Source organism: Limulus polyphemus, unplaced genomic scaffold, assembly GCF_000517525.1.
Source record: "Limulus polyphemus unplaced genomic scaffold, Limulus_polyphemus-2.1.2 Scaffold542, whole genome shotgun sequence".
Lineage (NCBI taxonomy): Eukaryota > Metazoa > Arthropoda > Merostomata > Xiphosura > Limulidae > Limulus > Limulus polyphemus.
The window spans coordinates 226,332-239,443 of NW_013666152.1; the positions used below are offsets into that span (position 1 = coordinate 226,332).

Below are 13,112 nucleotides of genomic sequence, written 5' to 3' on the forward strand. Positions count from 1 at the left end.
CTTCCCACAGTGCCTTCCCATCGATTTCCTGTGGCTTCCTTTGTACTAGATCACCCCTATTGCTGACATTCATATCTGGGATGTGACTTCTAACAGGACTGAATATGTCTGCATTAGGGTTTAGCTGAGGGGCTTACCGTTGTCTGAGGCTGATTAGGTCGATGTCTAATATATCCTCCTTGTGTAAAAGACAGTAAATCATTTTTTAATATATTTAATTCGCTTTGAAATTTACTAATGTTTTCCATTTGTGTACTCTGGCTTTCTCTCAATTGTTGGAGACTTTCTTCTTGTTTATTTTCTTTCTCTTCCATCCACTGTTGTAATCTCTCTTTTTGTTCATTTTCTTTCTCTTCCATCCACTGTTGTAGTCTCTCTTCTTGTTTATTTTCTTTCTCCTCCAACAGCTGTTGTAATCTCTCTTCTTGTTTCTTTTCTTTTTATCCAACAACTGCTGTAATCTCTCTCTTGTTTATTTTGCTGTTCCAGCTGCCACTGTTGCAGGTTTTCTTGCCACTGCTGTAATATCTCTTCTTGTTTGTTTTCCTTTTCCTCCAACAACTGCTGTAATCTCTCTTGTTTATTTTGTTGTTCCAGCTGCCACTGTTGCAGGTTTTCTTGCAACTGCTGTTGTCTCTCTTCTTGTTTATTTTGCTGTTTGAACTGCCACTGTTGCAGGTTTTCTTGCAACTGCTGTTGTCTCTTTTCTTGTTTCTTTTGCTGTTCTTGTATTGCTGCCATCAAAGAGCTGTAGTTTGATTTGCCGCCTCTTGTTTCCATCTTCTTCTTTTTTATTTTTATTTTCTATTCCACTTCTGACACCAATTTGTTACGTCTGTGTTCGTTTGTTAATTTTCCATAAAAGTTATTTCCGAGAAACTTCAGTGATACAAGTCCTTTCTTAAATAAAACTAGTTTATTCCCTCTCAATACAACTTTGCAACACACGCTAGAATTCACAATGATTCATGCACTTCACTACTGTGCTTGACTCAGTTGTCCATCTCTTTCTCTGCCTGTCAGCAATTCTAATTCCGATTAATTGTCTGGCGCATTTATATACAAGAATAGAGGGCACCTAGCAAATACTGGATTATTTGTGATGTTCCCCGATCTCTCTAGAACTCATTACGTGTTACCGACGTCACGTGACTTCCGCTGTTGTAACAGATTCTTCCCAATGGGTCATTTTCTTTTGAGATGCCATGTGGAATTGTTTCAACTATTTGTAATGGTCTAAAATAACATACTGCTACAACCAGGGTTTAACAAAAAACAATTTATTAAACTGTAACAACACTTGGAATGACGTTTAGCACTTACCAAAAACACAGTTAATAAATACCTAGTTGACCAGGACATAATACTAATGCTAATGAACAATAAAGAATAAATATCAGTATTAATTACTTCAAATAATAGAATGAGAAAAAAGAATTGGAGGAAGAAAAACCTAATTCCAAAGAAAACAACAACACAATATTTTAAAATCACCTTTCGAGCATCAAGTGACAAACAGCAGTAATTTACTAACTATATCATTCACTATCTTGCCAATTGGTTTATGGCAGGGTATTTATTCCCCGTATTAGGTCGTGAGAGTACATCTTTTGTGGTCATAAATTTCTGTACATATTTACTCAAAATATACATTATCAGCTAGAAGATGAGTTAGTGTTTTTATGTAACTAAAAATTCATAAATAAACTAAATGATAGAAGGAATAATAAATGAACGATAAACAAAACCATAACCAAAATAAAAAGAATTTGCTATCTCAGAATATTATAGATGTGAATTTATCTGGATAATTTGTCCTTGTGACTGGATGGTGTCTCCATAGGTAAGCTCATTCTTCAGCTTCTATAATTTTCCACTTGGCTTTCTCTTTGGAGACTTTTATCTTATGACTTTCTAGCATGGATAGTCTTTAATGGTTGTCAGCCAATGTACTATGACATTAGTTAGTATCACTATAACTTCTGTTTGGGTTAGATGTTTACCCTGTGCATCATTCTTGTAAGATGAGAAACATTACCAACAATATTTTTCTTCCGTTATCCACTGGTCTTGAGGAAAACAAATTACAAGGAATGTCACAGTACACAATGGGTTACAATTTTATGCTAGATTAGACTTGAATTAATGTATATTTTTAACATATACATGAAATATTGTTTGTAAGTTCTAATGTATCTTGCACTTAGTAACCTGAAGCAAAAAAATAAAAATACATAACCTTTCTGAAAGAATTACTTGATTATAAATCATATTTGTATATTGTATTCTTCTTACAACATTTAAATATGAGCATTTGTGATCATAAATCTTCATAATGTTATTTAAATATTGTTTCCTTTAGAATTTTACATAATTTATAAATTAACACAATAATGTCAAAGGTAAATGCTTTTGCTTTGCTATCATTGGATTTGATATACTGTCTAAGCTAAAAACATGCCCCTGTATTTGCTAACCAAACAGTAATTTATGTGAGAAAATATATTTTATTCTGCTTTAAATAAGCTATAATTTCACAAAAGCTTAGAAAATGTATACATGTGTATGTACGTTTAAAGCTTTATGCTGTGTTGCATGCTCTTATATCTTATTGAATATAAGAATTCAAAAGTGTCTTAACTCTGTGAATGTGCAAAGTAAATCAAATTTTGTTAATAATTATGACACCCAGTTTAATTTCTGTTAGTCCATTTCTGCAAATGGAATTTAGATTAATGTTTTGTGGACTTTTTCTAACAAATTTGTGAACTTTATTATATATTTATATACATATAAATGTAAGAAATCTTTTTTCTTTCTAGATATTTAGATAACAGAGTCTTTGTAGCCTTAGCCAATGGAGAAGTTTGCGTCTACCATCAAAACTTCTGTAAGCATAATCTTATATGAAGATTGATAAGATTAGAATAAAAATCTAGATTTGAAACTTCATAGTCATCATTTTAACAAAATGTATATGGATCATCATCACAATAATTAGAATAACACAAATATGTAAATTAAGCAAACAGATTGTTTGCTTATGTTACATAAGATGTTTTGTTTTGTATAATACACATGACAACTTGACCAAGACTGCATAGAACATGACTTCTGAGTCTTTCTCAGTCTGCTAATCTAGTTATTTCAAGTATTGTCAATAAGTTTGTGACACCTGAATGTCAATTGTCATCATGTTTAGCATACTATATGATCACCTAAGTCCAATTATCAATTAGATACTATTTTTGTTAATAACTAAATACTAATTAGTTTTCATTCTATGTTTTGGCTATTAGTCTGCTCTGTTCTTAGGGGGAGGACCCAATAACAACTATTTCTGGGGTGTTAGTGGCCAGTACTCGATCCATGGGTCTTCTTCATGGAGAAACTTTTGAGTTATCTACTCATCTCAGGTTTTCCCTTTTAGGATTTCGACCAACTAATTATCTTAATCAATGGTTCCCAGACTTTTGGTAATCATGGACAATTAAAATTACAAAACCATTTTCGGGACCATCATTCTAAATCAAATATCTGTTAATTACATAAGTAAAATAATACAATATTTGCAAAAAACAATTTACTTCGAAAACCAAAAAGAAAGGTAGACTTAGGCAACTTTTAGTCATCAAATATTAAAAGAAACATAAGTAAGTGTCAGTGCTTTCAACAGCCAAGACATGTTGCAGACTGGTAGAAATTAAGTCAAGGACTGGTACCGGTCCACAGACCAGCATTTGGGAAACACTGATCTAAATGTTTTCAAGAGGTATGAGTGTGTTATCAGCTACGTAAATGAACAAGGCTTCTTTTGTCTTTCAGTTTCTCATATATGTAGTTCACATCTCATTTTTTTTAACATTATTGTAATTTATTGTTTGAACTTTCTGTAAAATGAGTGGCTATTACAAATTGATCAGTATTAGAGAGGCTTGTATGTCTATTATGTTCTTGAATTCTAAGTTTTGTGGGTATGTTTGTTTCTTTGACGTAATGAAGTCCACATTCACAAGGGATGTTGCAAATGGTGTGTTTGCTCTCCAATTGGCTTCTAGATGGTTTCATCTGTTCTAAATTGGATTGTATTGTTTTGTAGCTTCTGAATACTGTTCTGACTTTGTGTTTTACATATCCTATGTATATGTTCAGAAAGACCTTTGATGTAAGGGAATATAGCAGTGTCTGTGATTTTCTTCTTGCGTATTCTTGAAGCTTATCATCTGTATTTTCTTCTTTATCAAGTGATCTGGGTATCTGTTTGCAATGGGAGTTGTAAAGGTGAGTTTTTATTCCTTTGTCTTATCATCTGTGTTAATATAAATGTTTATTATGAAAACTAGGCTGTAACTCCTGTCTTCACGCTGTTAAGTGGTTTGGTTTATTGTCAGGGTATGTCAGGATTTTATGATTGGATGGATTCTTTACAGTACGTGTCTGTGACTTGCCAGGAATAAATTTTAACAATAAACAAAAAGCGTGCAGTCCACTTGTTTTAAAATAATATATTAAAACAAATTAAACATATTTACAACTGTTCTTTATACTGTTGGTTACCACAGTTGTATCCAGAGCTTTAAACAATTGTCTCTTTTCGTCAAAGCAAACACAATCTGGTTCAGTTACTTTAGAACACAATTGACAAGATAAAGTTTTCCTTCTCTACTCTGTTATTACAATACAGTCTGTGATAATTCACTTTAGAAATCACAACTATACACTCTTATGGCTAAATTGCACAATCATGCAGTCTAGGTATATCTCTCTCACTAACTATGCCTAACTAGCTTTTGGATGCATTTTTATAGCCCAACAGAGGCCTAGAACTCTCCACATTCTATGAGATATTATGATGCAGCAACACTCAATTAAAACGAGACAAACTTAGAAGGTTCTAGTAACATGATGCACTAATACCACAATTGAGCTACACAATGTACGATTCGTACACAATTACGTAAGCAAACCTGGAATAAAATTGAAACAGTCATGTATATCTAACAATAAGTCCCTCTTCAAGAAAAATTCGTACAATATTTTTGTATGCTATATATAAAGTATATATGTTTTCAGTTCATGCACAAAGTCTGATCATACAGGTCTTTTTTCTCAAAGTACCTCTTCAACAGATTGGCATTGTATATCTTGGTCTTCCTGTCCATTTTCACCTTATAGTCCATTCTGTTGACCACTTCAGAAGGTCCTTTACATTGTATGGTGAGTTTGTTACTCTCTGTGGGTAGCAGAACCAAGACCTTCTATCTGACCTTGACCTTTCAGCAGAGTAGCTGAGGACTTGATCAGACCATTAGCACCTGTATCTGACAAGGGCAACTGGTATGTGCTGATAGTAGCTGACTATGCAACATGTTACCTAGAAACCATAGCTTTGCCGAAGATAGAGACAGAGAGAGTAGCAGAAGCCCCCTTAAAGTGTTTTGCAGAGTAGGTTGTCTTAAAGAAGTCTTGAGTAACAAAAGGACCTAGTTTACCTCAGAACTGATGGACAGAGGTATGCAGACTCATCAACGTTAGGCAGCTCTTTACCACCCTGTACAATCTCAGATGTAATGGACTTTGTTAGAAAGTCAATGGAATCTGAAAGACCATGCTAAAGTAGATGTGCCAGGAGAGACCATCTGACTGAGACAGGTACTTGCTTACCAAGAAGTCCCACAAGTGAGTACAGGATTTTCACCCTTTGAGTTACTGTACGGAAGAACAGTACGAGGTCTTATGCAGATATTGAAAGAATTGAGGACAAGATAAGTGTCAGAAGTGAAGAACACATACCTGTCAACTCGCTTGAGAAAGTTTGTATGCAGCTCAAGGCAGTCAAAAGTACTTCTATAACAAGAAGGCCAAGAAGCAATGTTTCAAGGTCGGGCAGAAGGTCTTGGTTCTGCTACTCACAGACAACAACAAACTCACCCTGTAGTGGAAAGGACCTTTTGAAGTGCAGGAAGTGGTCAACAGAATGGATATTAGGAGAAAGTGGATGGGAAAACCAAGTTCTACCATGCAAACCTGTTGAAGAGGTACTTCGAGAGGGAAGAAGACATAATGGGTGCAGCTACTGAGGCACAGATGGATATTGCAGGTTGTGGCTGTCAAATACACAGAACCAGAAGACAGTGACATAGAAGATAAAGACTTATTAGAGATAAGACTACTGGGTGGAGATGAGACATTCAAAGATGTCAAAATCAGTGATAAACTGACTGGGAAGCAAAAGAAAGATCTACAAGATCTACTATGCCTGTATGTTGATGTCTTTACAAATAGACCAGGAAAGACAAACCTTGTGCAACACAAGATTGAGACCATGACCAGGGATCCAGTCAAGGTGAAACCCTACCAGATGCCCTATGCAATGAGAGTTCTGATCAAGCAAGAAGTCGAGGTAATGTTAGAAGTCGGAGTTATTGAGCCTTCATACTCACCCTACTGTTCACCAATGTTTTTTGTGAAGAGGAGGGATGGTTCAAACTGCTTCTGCATAGATTTCTGGAAGCTGAAGGCTATTATGATAAAAACTAGACAGGGCCATGTTCTTTACCAAGATCAAACTCAGTAAAGGTTATTAGCAAATCTCAATGGAGACAGAATCTAAAGAGAAGACAACTTTTGTGACACTTAACAGATGCAACCAGTTCAACTGCATTATAAGAAAGGTGTTGCACAAAACCACCAACATCGAGTATTATGTGGATGACATTCTGACCCACACAGCCAGATGGGAAGACCAGAAGACCACCTGAAGAAAGTCAGAGAGTTGTTTGGGTGAGTGAGGGCAGCAGGTCTGACCATCAAAATGCAACATTGGTTATTCTGTGCTGGACTTTGTTGGACACAACAAATGATTATAAATAAGTTTGTTTTAGTGCAAAACTATACAATACGCTATCTGTACTTCGTGTGACATGGAAAATCAAACCTTGAATTTTAGTGTTTTAAGTCCTTACACTTATTGCTGACCCACAAGGAGACTCTAATTATATCAAAAGTACACTAGAAAACTAAAAATTACTGCATTGCTTTGAATCATTAGTTAGGTACCTTCCCTGCTAATTAGTAGCTTAGAAAATTTGTAAATCCTAAATCTATTTTTTAGATCTACACATCTAACCAATACCCAGTGCTCCAATTGAGAGGTTACAGAAAGAAGGAAATTGTAACTTTGACTATTAAATGTGAAAACATTCATCTGTGAGTAGTTTTCAGGAATTTCCCTTGTTAACTTTTTTTTTTTACAACTCGAGTGCTGCCAATACCCAAAACTTGAATACACTTAGAAGCATTTATATAATTCTGATAGTTCACTTTCAACATCACAGTCAAATAAATGTTATAAAATTGACTGAATCAATAAATAAGTACACACTAGATGCCAATCAGTTAAAGTGATGCTACTTGTGAAATATTATAGGGATCATGGCTGAAAATATCATTAATAGCATGGATATCAAACTGATGAAACAATGCATTCTAGTTTTTAAGTAGAAAGGATAGAAAAGTGTATTTAATTTGCTATACTGATTTCCAAATTCGTTTTTAGTTTGGTTCTGAATAAGTAGCTTGTTCTGTTATCTGAGTGTCCCCTTCTCCCTAATGTTTTTACCAACCCTTCGAAAAGTACGAAATTTAATGCAACTTACTCATTATAATGTTTTAATTGGTTAGGCAAAATATAATTTACATAGCCTTCAATCTTATTTAATTACAGAGCAATAAAATAGAAAATCAGACCCCTCTTGCCATGCCCACCTGTCACATCCTCTTTTTCAGAACTTGCCAATAGTTCTCTCTGACATTTAATACTGTATTATTTATAACAAATAGAAAGCCAAAGTTTTTCTCTATCAAATAACATATTATCTTATGTTGTTGTCTGTAGAGAGAATTGTCTGTTTTCTTTCCAGTTCAAACTTTATTCCTATGAGAAATACATCGACAAACTTAGCTGAATTTTTAATGGCTTTTGTCGCACAGTTAGAAAGCCAGAAAAACTGTGATAGTTATAGAATGTTGTTTCCTTTTCTAATGTTATTATTCTGTATTCTTTGGTGCATTATTTAATTAAATAGAAATTAATTGGGGTCAAGTTTCATTGACAGTCAAGAGCAAAACAAAAAGACCCAGGTAAGTACTTTATTTCTTGTTTTTCATGTGTATTCTTTATTTATTACTAAACTGTTTAAGTTACATAAATTAATATAAATAATAATCTTATTAATAATAATTTTTATGAAGTACGTGCATAATGTAATTCTGTGGCATAATGTGAGCTGCATGTTTGCCACATGATTTGCAATTTATATGGTGCAAATAGTAGGTAGACACAGTTCAAAGGGCAATAAAACAATAGAGATTAACTATAAATAGATGTATATTGTTACAAGCTTTAAACTACTTAGGATAAACAATTATTGTTTTATGTTACAATTTGCAGTCATTCCAGAACGAAAATAGGAGACATTTATAATTATTTCCTAATTCTTTATGGTGGTTACTAGGTTTGTCAAATCAACAAACTTCATACAGAATTAGGGTAAAGAAAATACCACATAGAATATAAATTTTTTCTGAAAAATACATTTTTTATATATATATTGGAGGTTTTTAGGTGTTATGCAAATATAATCTTTTAAAATTTTCAGATGAAGAAAAGTATTTATAATCTTATCATAAAAAATTACTTTGCACTCATAAAAGGAAAAAAACATGCAGTTTTAAACTGTAGATTTTCATTGAACATTAACATGCTCTTTTCCACTTCTAGAAGATAAACATGTAGTGTACATTGTAAATACAATTATTAAACTCTACCTATGGGACCCTTGAAAATTAGTTTGGGACCCTGAAAATCTCACTTGGACTCTTGAACAAAATAGTTGAGAGTCCAGGACTTTTCATTGTATGACCCTAGTGAGAACCCTAGTGTTAATAACTTATCTTCTAAAAAGAGAATAATCACAAAAACGTTCAAACCTATTTTTGTTTAGTATTATGTTTTGACAACTGATCTGGCCATTTTTTCACCTTTAAGGGACCCAACAATGTTTATTAGTATATAAATCATTGAAATTTCTTTCAGACCTGTATCAAAATACTAAAGATGTATCTCTGCTCTGGTACAGTAGTAATTTGACTTGAAATTTAATCAACTTTGACTGAATTACTCTCTAATATTTTGAATCAGAATAACACTTTAATGTTTCTACTCACATCCAAGATTTATTATTGGCTGAATCAAAATAAATTTTCAGGTAGATTTTTTACAACAAGAAATAGATAAATATTTTTGGATTTTGTTTAAGTCACGTAAAATAACAACAGGTTTATTTACTTTAGCTCTGAACAAAATTCACTCATGTTACAGCTTTATCTCAGGATACTGTTTATCAAGAAACAAAAAAAGACATGCCAGGTAGAATAATCTAAAAAAAGTGCAAAAGAAAGATGGAGACTATTAACAAAAAAATTGGCTCCAACTATGATTATTTGTATATACTGTATTTAAAAATATCTCAGTTGCTTGTTAAGATGCAACAGCATGTGTGTAGAATAGAAAAAAGAAAAGTAATTATATGAATATTATTCAAAAAGTCTTATCACCTTTACTCATAGTTTTAAACATAACTCTGCTTGTTTCCCATATTTCTTAGACGTAACTTTATCTATAATATGCAATAATCTACTTTTGATGCATGTTGCTGTCTGCTACAGAGAACAAAGTCTCATTGTAAGGGTGCTGTACCTAAACACTTCCATGCATTTCACACACTATTTGCCCTGTATGTTTCTCCATTTTACATATTCTCTAGAACAGTCTTAGTCTTTATAAGTGTGGCAAATGACCTCCAGGTCATCACAACAACATCTTAGTTTAGTTTATATATTTTTAATAGAGAAAATAGAATTAATGAATGTTTTAATCATGGTTATAGATGGTAGTTGGAACACAACAGATCCTCAGCATGTATTAGTGGGGAGTGTAGCAGCACCAGTGACTAAGATGTTAGCCACTGCTGGAAAAATGTGGTGTGGCTGTCAAGGCGACATCAAGGTGCTGAACACAACGAACTTAGAAATTGAGGTAAAACATTATTCATTTTAGTTTCTATATGTAATTGTTTTCCAAAATGATCTAGGCATTAAAAATGTCTTTTATAATTATTCAGTATTCATGTTCTTGAGCATGTCTATGAAAAGAGACTTTCTGAGTGCAGAATAATACAAATACAACTATTTCACTGTGAGTTATATAAAATTAAGATGAAAACCTTAGTATAGAAGTTGAAACATGATCTCTTTTTCTTTCAAAAGGCAGTTGTAGTCCCATTAAACCAACTGTGTCTACTCTGCCTGAAGTTCCACTAAAACAGTATATAGAATTCATCTCAATTAGTAAGACTTAAAATTGATGTTAATGTTAAATAATGCTGTTAGGTTCTCACCACAGCAATATAGAGAATGGTAAAATTTTTGAGCATTTGGTTTCCCTATTAATTATAATAGTCTTTGTTGGAGCTTACAACACCTAATAATCTACATCATATGTATGTACAAATAGGTTATGTGTGTATATTGTTATTTCATGTAAAGCATCTCTATCTTTCTATTGGGTAAAAAGTTACTGTGTAACATAATTAGCTATGAATTACACAAACATAATATTTTCAAATAAGTATATGCTAAACCAACAAGTTCACTTGATAAAAATTGAATAATAAAATGATTTTTTTAATTGCAATGCTTTTGAGGAAATTTGCTTCTACTATTTAAAAAAAAACTTTTCTAACATGATTTACAAGTAACTTAAGTGCCTTTTCTTTATGATAGATAAAATAATTTTATGTTTTCTTTTCAACTATTAAGCATTCTTTTCAAGTGACGAGAGGCTCTTCAAAAACAATGTTTTGTATGGTAGCATCAGATCTTGGTGTGTGGCTAGCTATACAAAACAGTGCAATCTTGAAACTATTCCATGCCACAACATATGAAGACCTCCTGGAAGTCAATGTTTCTCCTGCAGTCACAAAAATGTTGTCTCGTATGTTCATATTTTTACTTGGTAAAAATACTAACGTTATTTTCATTTTAATAAATATAACTAATTCATTATTTCTAAATATTGTGATATAAGTGTACATTATTCATTTTTGGAATTTAACTAAAGACTTCCCAGTTTCTACTGTAAATGAATATTATGTGCATGTCATGTTTTAACAGTTTGGAGATAATATTTTAGAAAAGCTTTATTTATATCATTCCAGGCATAAAGTTTTCAGGTAAGCTTCTGATATATTGCACTTATACTGTAATACAACATATATTTTATTCAGTGTTTAAAAAACACTTCTTGATTGCTTAGTTGATCATGTTCTTAACCCTCTTCAATCTTGAATGACTTATGTTGTTTTTTTTCAGTCTTTATTACATGTAATTCCAATTTTTTTTCATGGATCTAGTATACTTCTAACATATATATATATATATATATATCACATACCTAATATAAATCACAATATGTTGTTACTGAACTTGTGGTATGTAGGTCCACTGATAGCCAACAAATAAGTCCAAAAGTATCCACAAAATGCAGATTCCAGAAATGTTACATAGAGACTAAATTGAACATGAACAGCAGAGGAAAGAAACACACAAAAACAAGTAAATCCAAATTTGCATTCAAATACACTGTGTCAGTCTTCACACTTAATGGTTGGCTTACAATTTTTCTTTGAACTCATGATGATTACTTTTCTACACTCCCCCCACACAGGACAAAGGGGGTTCAGGATTTACCTCCCCAAATTCAGATTAAATGTTGAATGTGTGGTATAGCAGAATTCAACACCAAGTATGTCACCAACTATTCTAAAAAAAAACATATATATATATAGTAAAGAAATACCAATAACTCATATCAATTTGTGCAAATATCTGAACCACCTCTTGTGATGAGCTTGCCCCTCCCTCTCCAGGGGTCAGACCTAAAGCCCAAATGCCAGCATTACCTGAGTAAAAAGATTAGTTCAGGTTTATGACCTTTTTGACAGTTGGTTAACAAGAATATCATACTACATACAGAACAGCTGCATGAAATTTAATAACAAATGTACCTGAACATATCTGAATAAATATGATATCAAAATGATACAAGAATAAACCCAAGGATTGTTTTATTTTTTAGTTTAATATGCAACTAAATGTTTTGTTTTTTCACTCACAGAAAGATCAGTAATCAAAAGTCATCATCAGAGTGAATATTCAAATATATCTCATTGAAATACTTAGAAAAATTTGAATGTTTGAAATTAATTTCAGGTCATGCAGTGAAGTCGACAAAAACAAAATGGTGGACATTTACACTTTATCCATTGAGGGTGGTATAGTATACAAAAAAGATGTTGTATATGCAAGTACGATAGTTATAAAGCAATTCATTTTAGCATGTTCGAACTCTAATTACATTTAAGTACTTTGAGATTTTAGAGTATTATTTCTGAAAAAAAAAAGGAAGCTACTACTGGAAAAGTATATAATGTCAAATATATAGTTTTGAATGTCCAAATTAATTTTTAACAGAAAAGATCTCCATACAGTACTTCATGACATCAAAATATGTAAGTAAAACAGATTGGGGAGTTGAAATACAGGGGTCAAATCTTAAGAAACCTACATGAGTATACTGTAATTACAGCAGGTGAATTTGAACTATTTAAGAAGTGTTTCATGTATATGGTTTGGTTTTGTTCTTTAGTGTTTTATAATGCAGGAAAGAATATAATTTCCTTTGGAGATACTACTGCTTTTTTCTTTTTCATTGATTTATGATTATTAATAATATAAAGCAAGTTTGTTTATTGCCCTAGTATGTGCCAAATTTGTGAAATAAAAAACAAATAATTAATTAATATAAAAATTATAAATAAATGAATGAAAAAAATAGACCAAAACAAGTACAGTAACAAAGTTGTCATTTAGTGTTACCTTTATAGCTCCATAGATACCCTCACATGAAAAGAAATTCATCATTTCACTTATGTATTGTAAAACATGTAATAAGAATAAAACAGGGCTATATATATGTATGTATATACATA

General features: G+C 32.3%; 1 protein-coding gene across 1 annotated transcript in view; it reads left to right on the plus strand.

Annotated features, from left to right (window-relative positions):
- The window catches only part of LOC106458987 (rho guanine nucleotide exchange factor 17-like), a 74,828-nt gene that overhangs the window by 58,434 nt on the left and 3,282 nt on the right, over positions 1–13,112 (plus strand). The window contains exons 14-16 of the mRNA XM_022385357.1: positions 2,823–2,890; positions 9,951–10,099; positions 10,882–11,056. Of these exons, the coding sequence (XP_022241065.1) occupies positions 2,823–2,890; positions 9,951–10,099; positions 10,882–11,056 (392 nt within the window). The remainder of the gene's footprint in view (positions 1–2,822; positions 2,891–9,950; positions 10,100–10,881; positions 11,057–13,112) is intronic.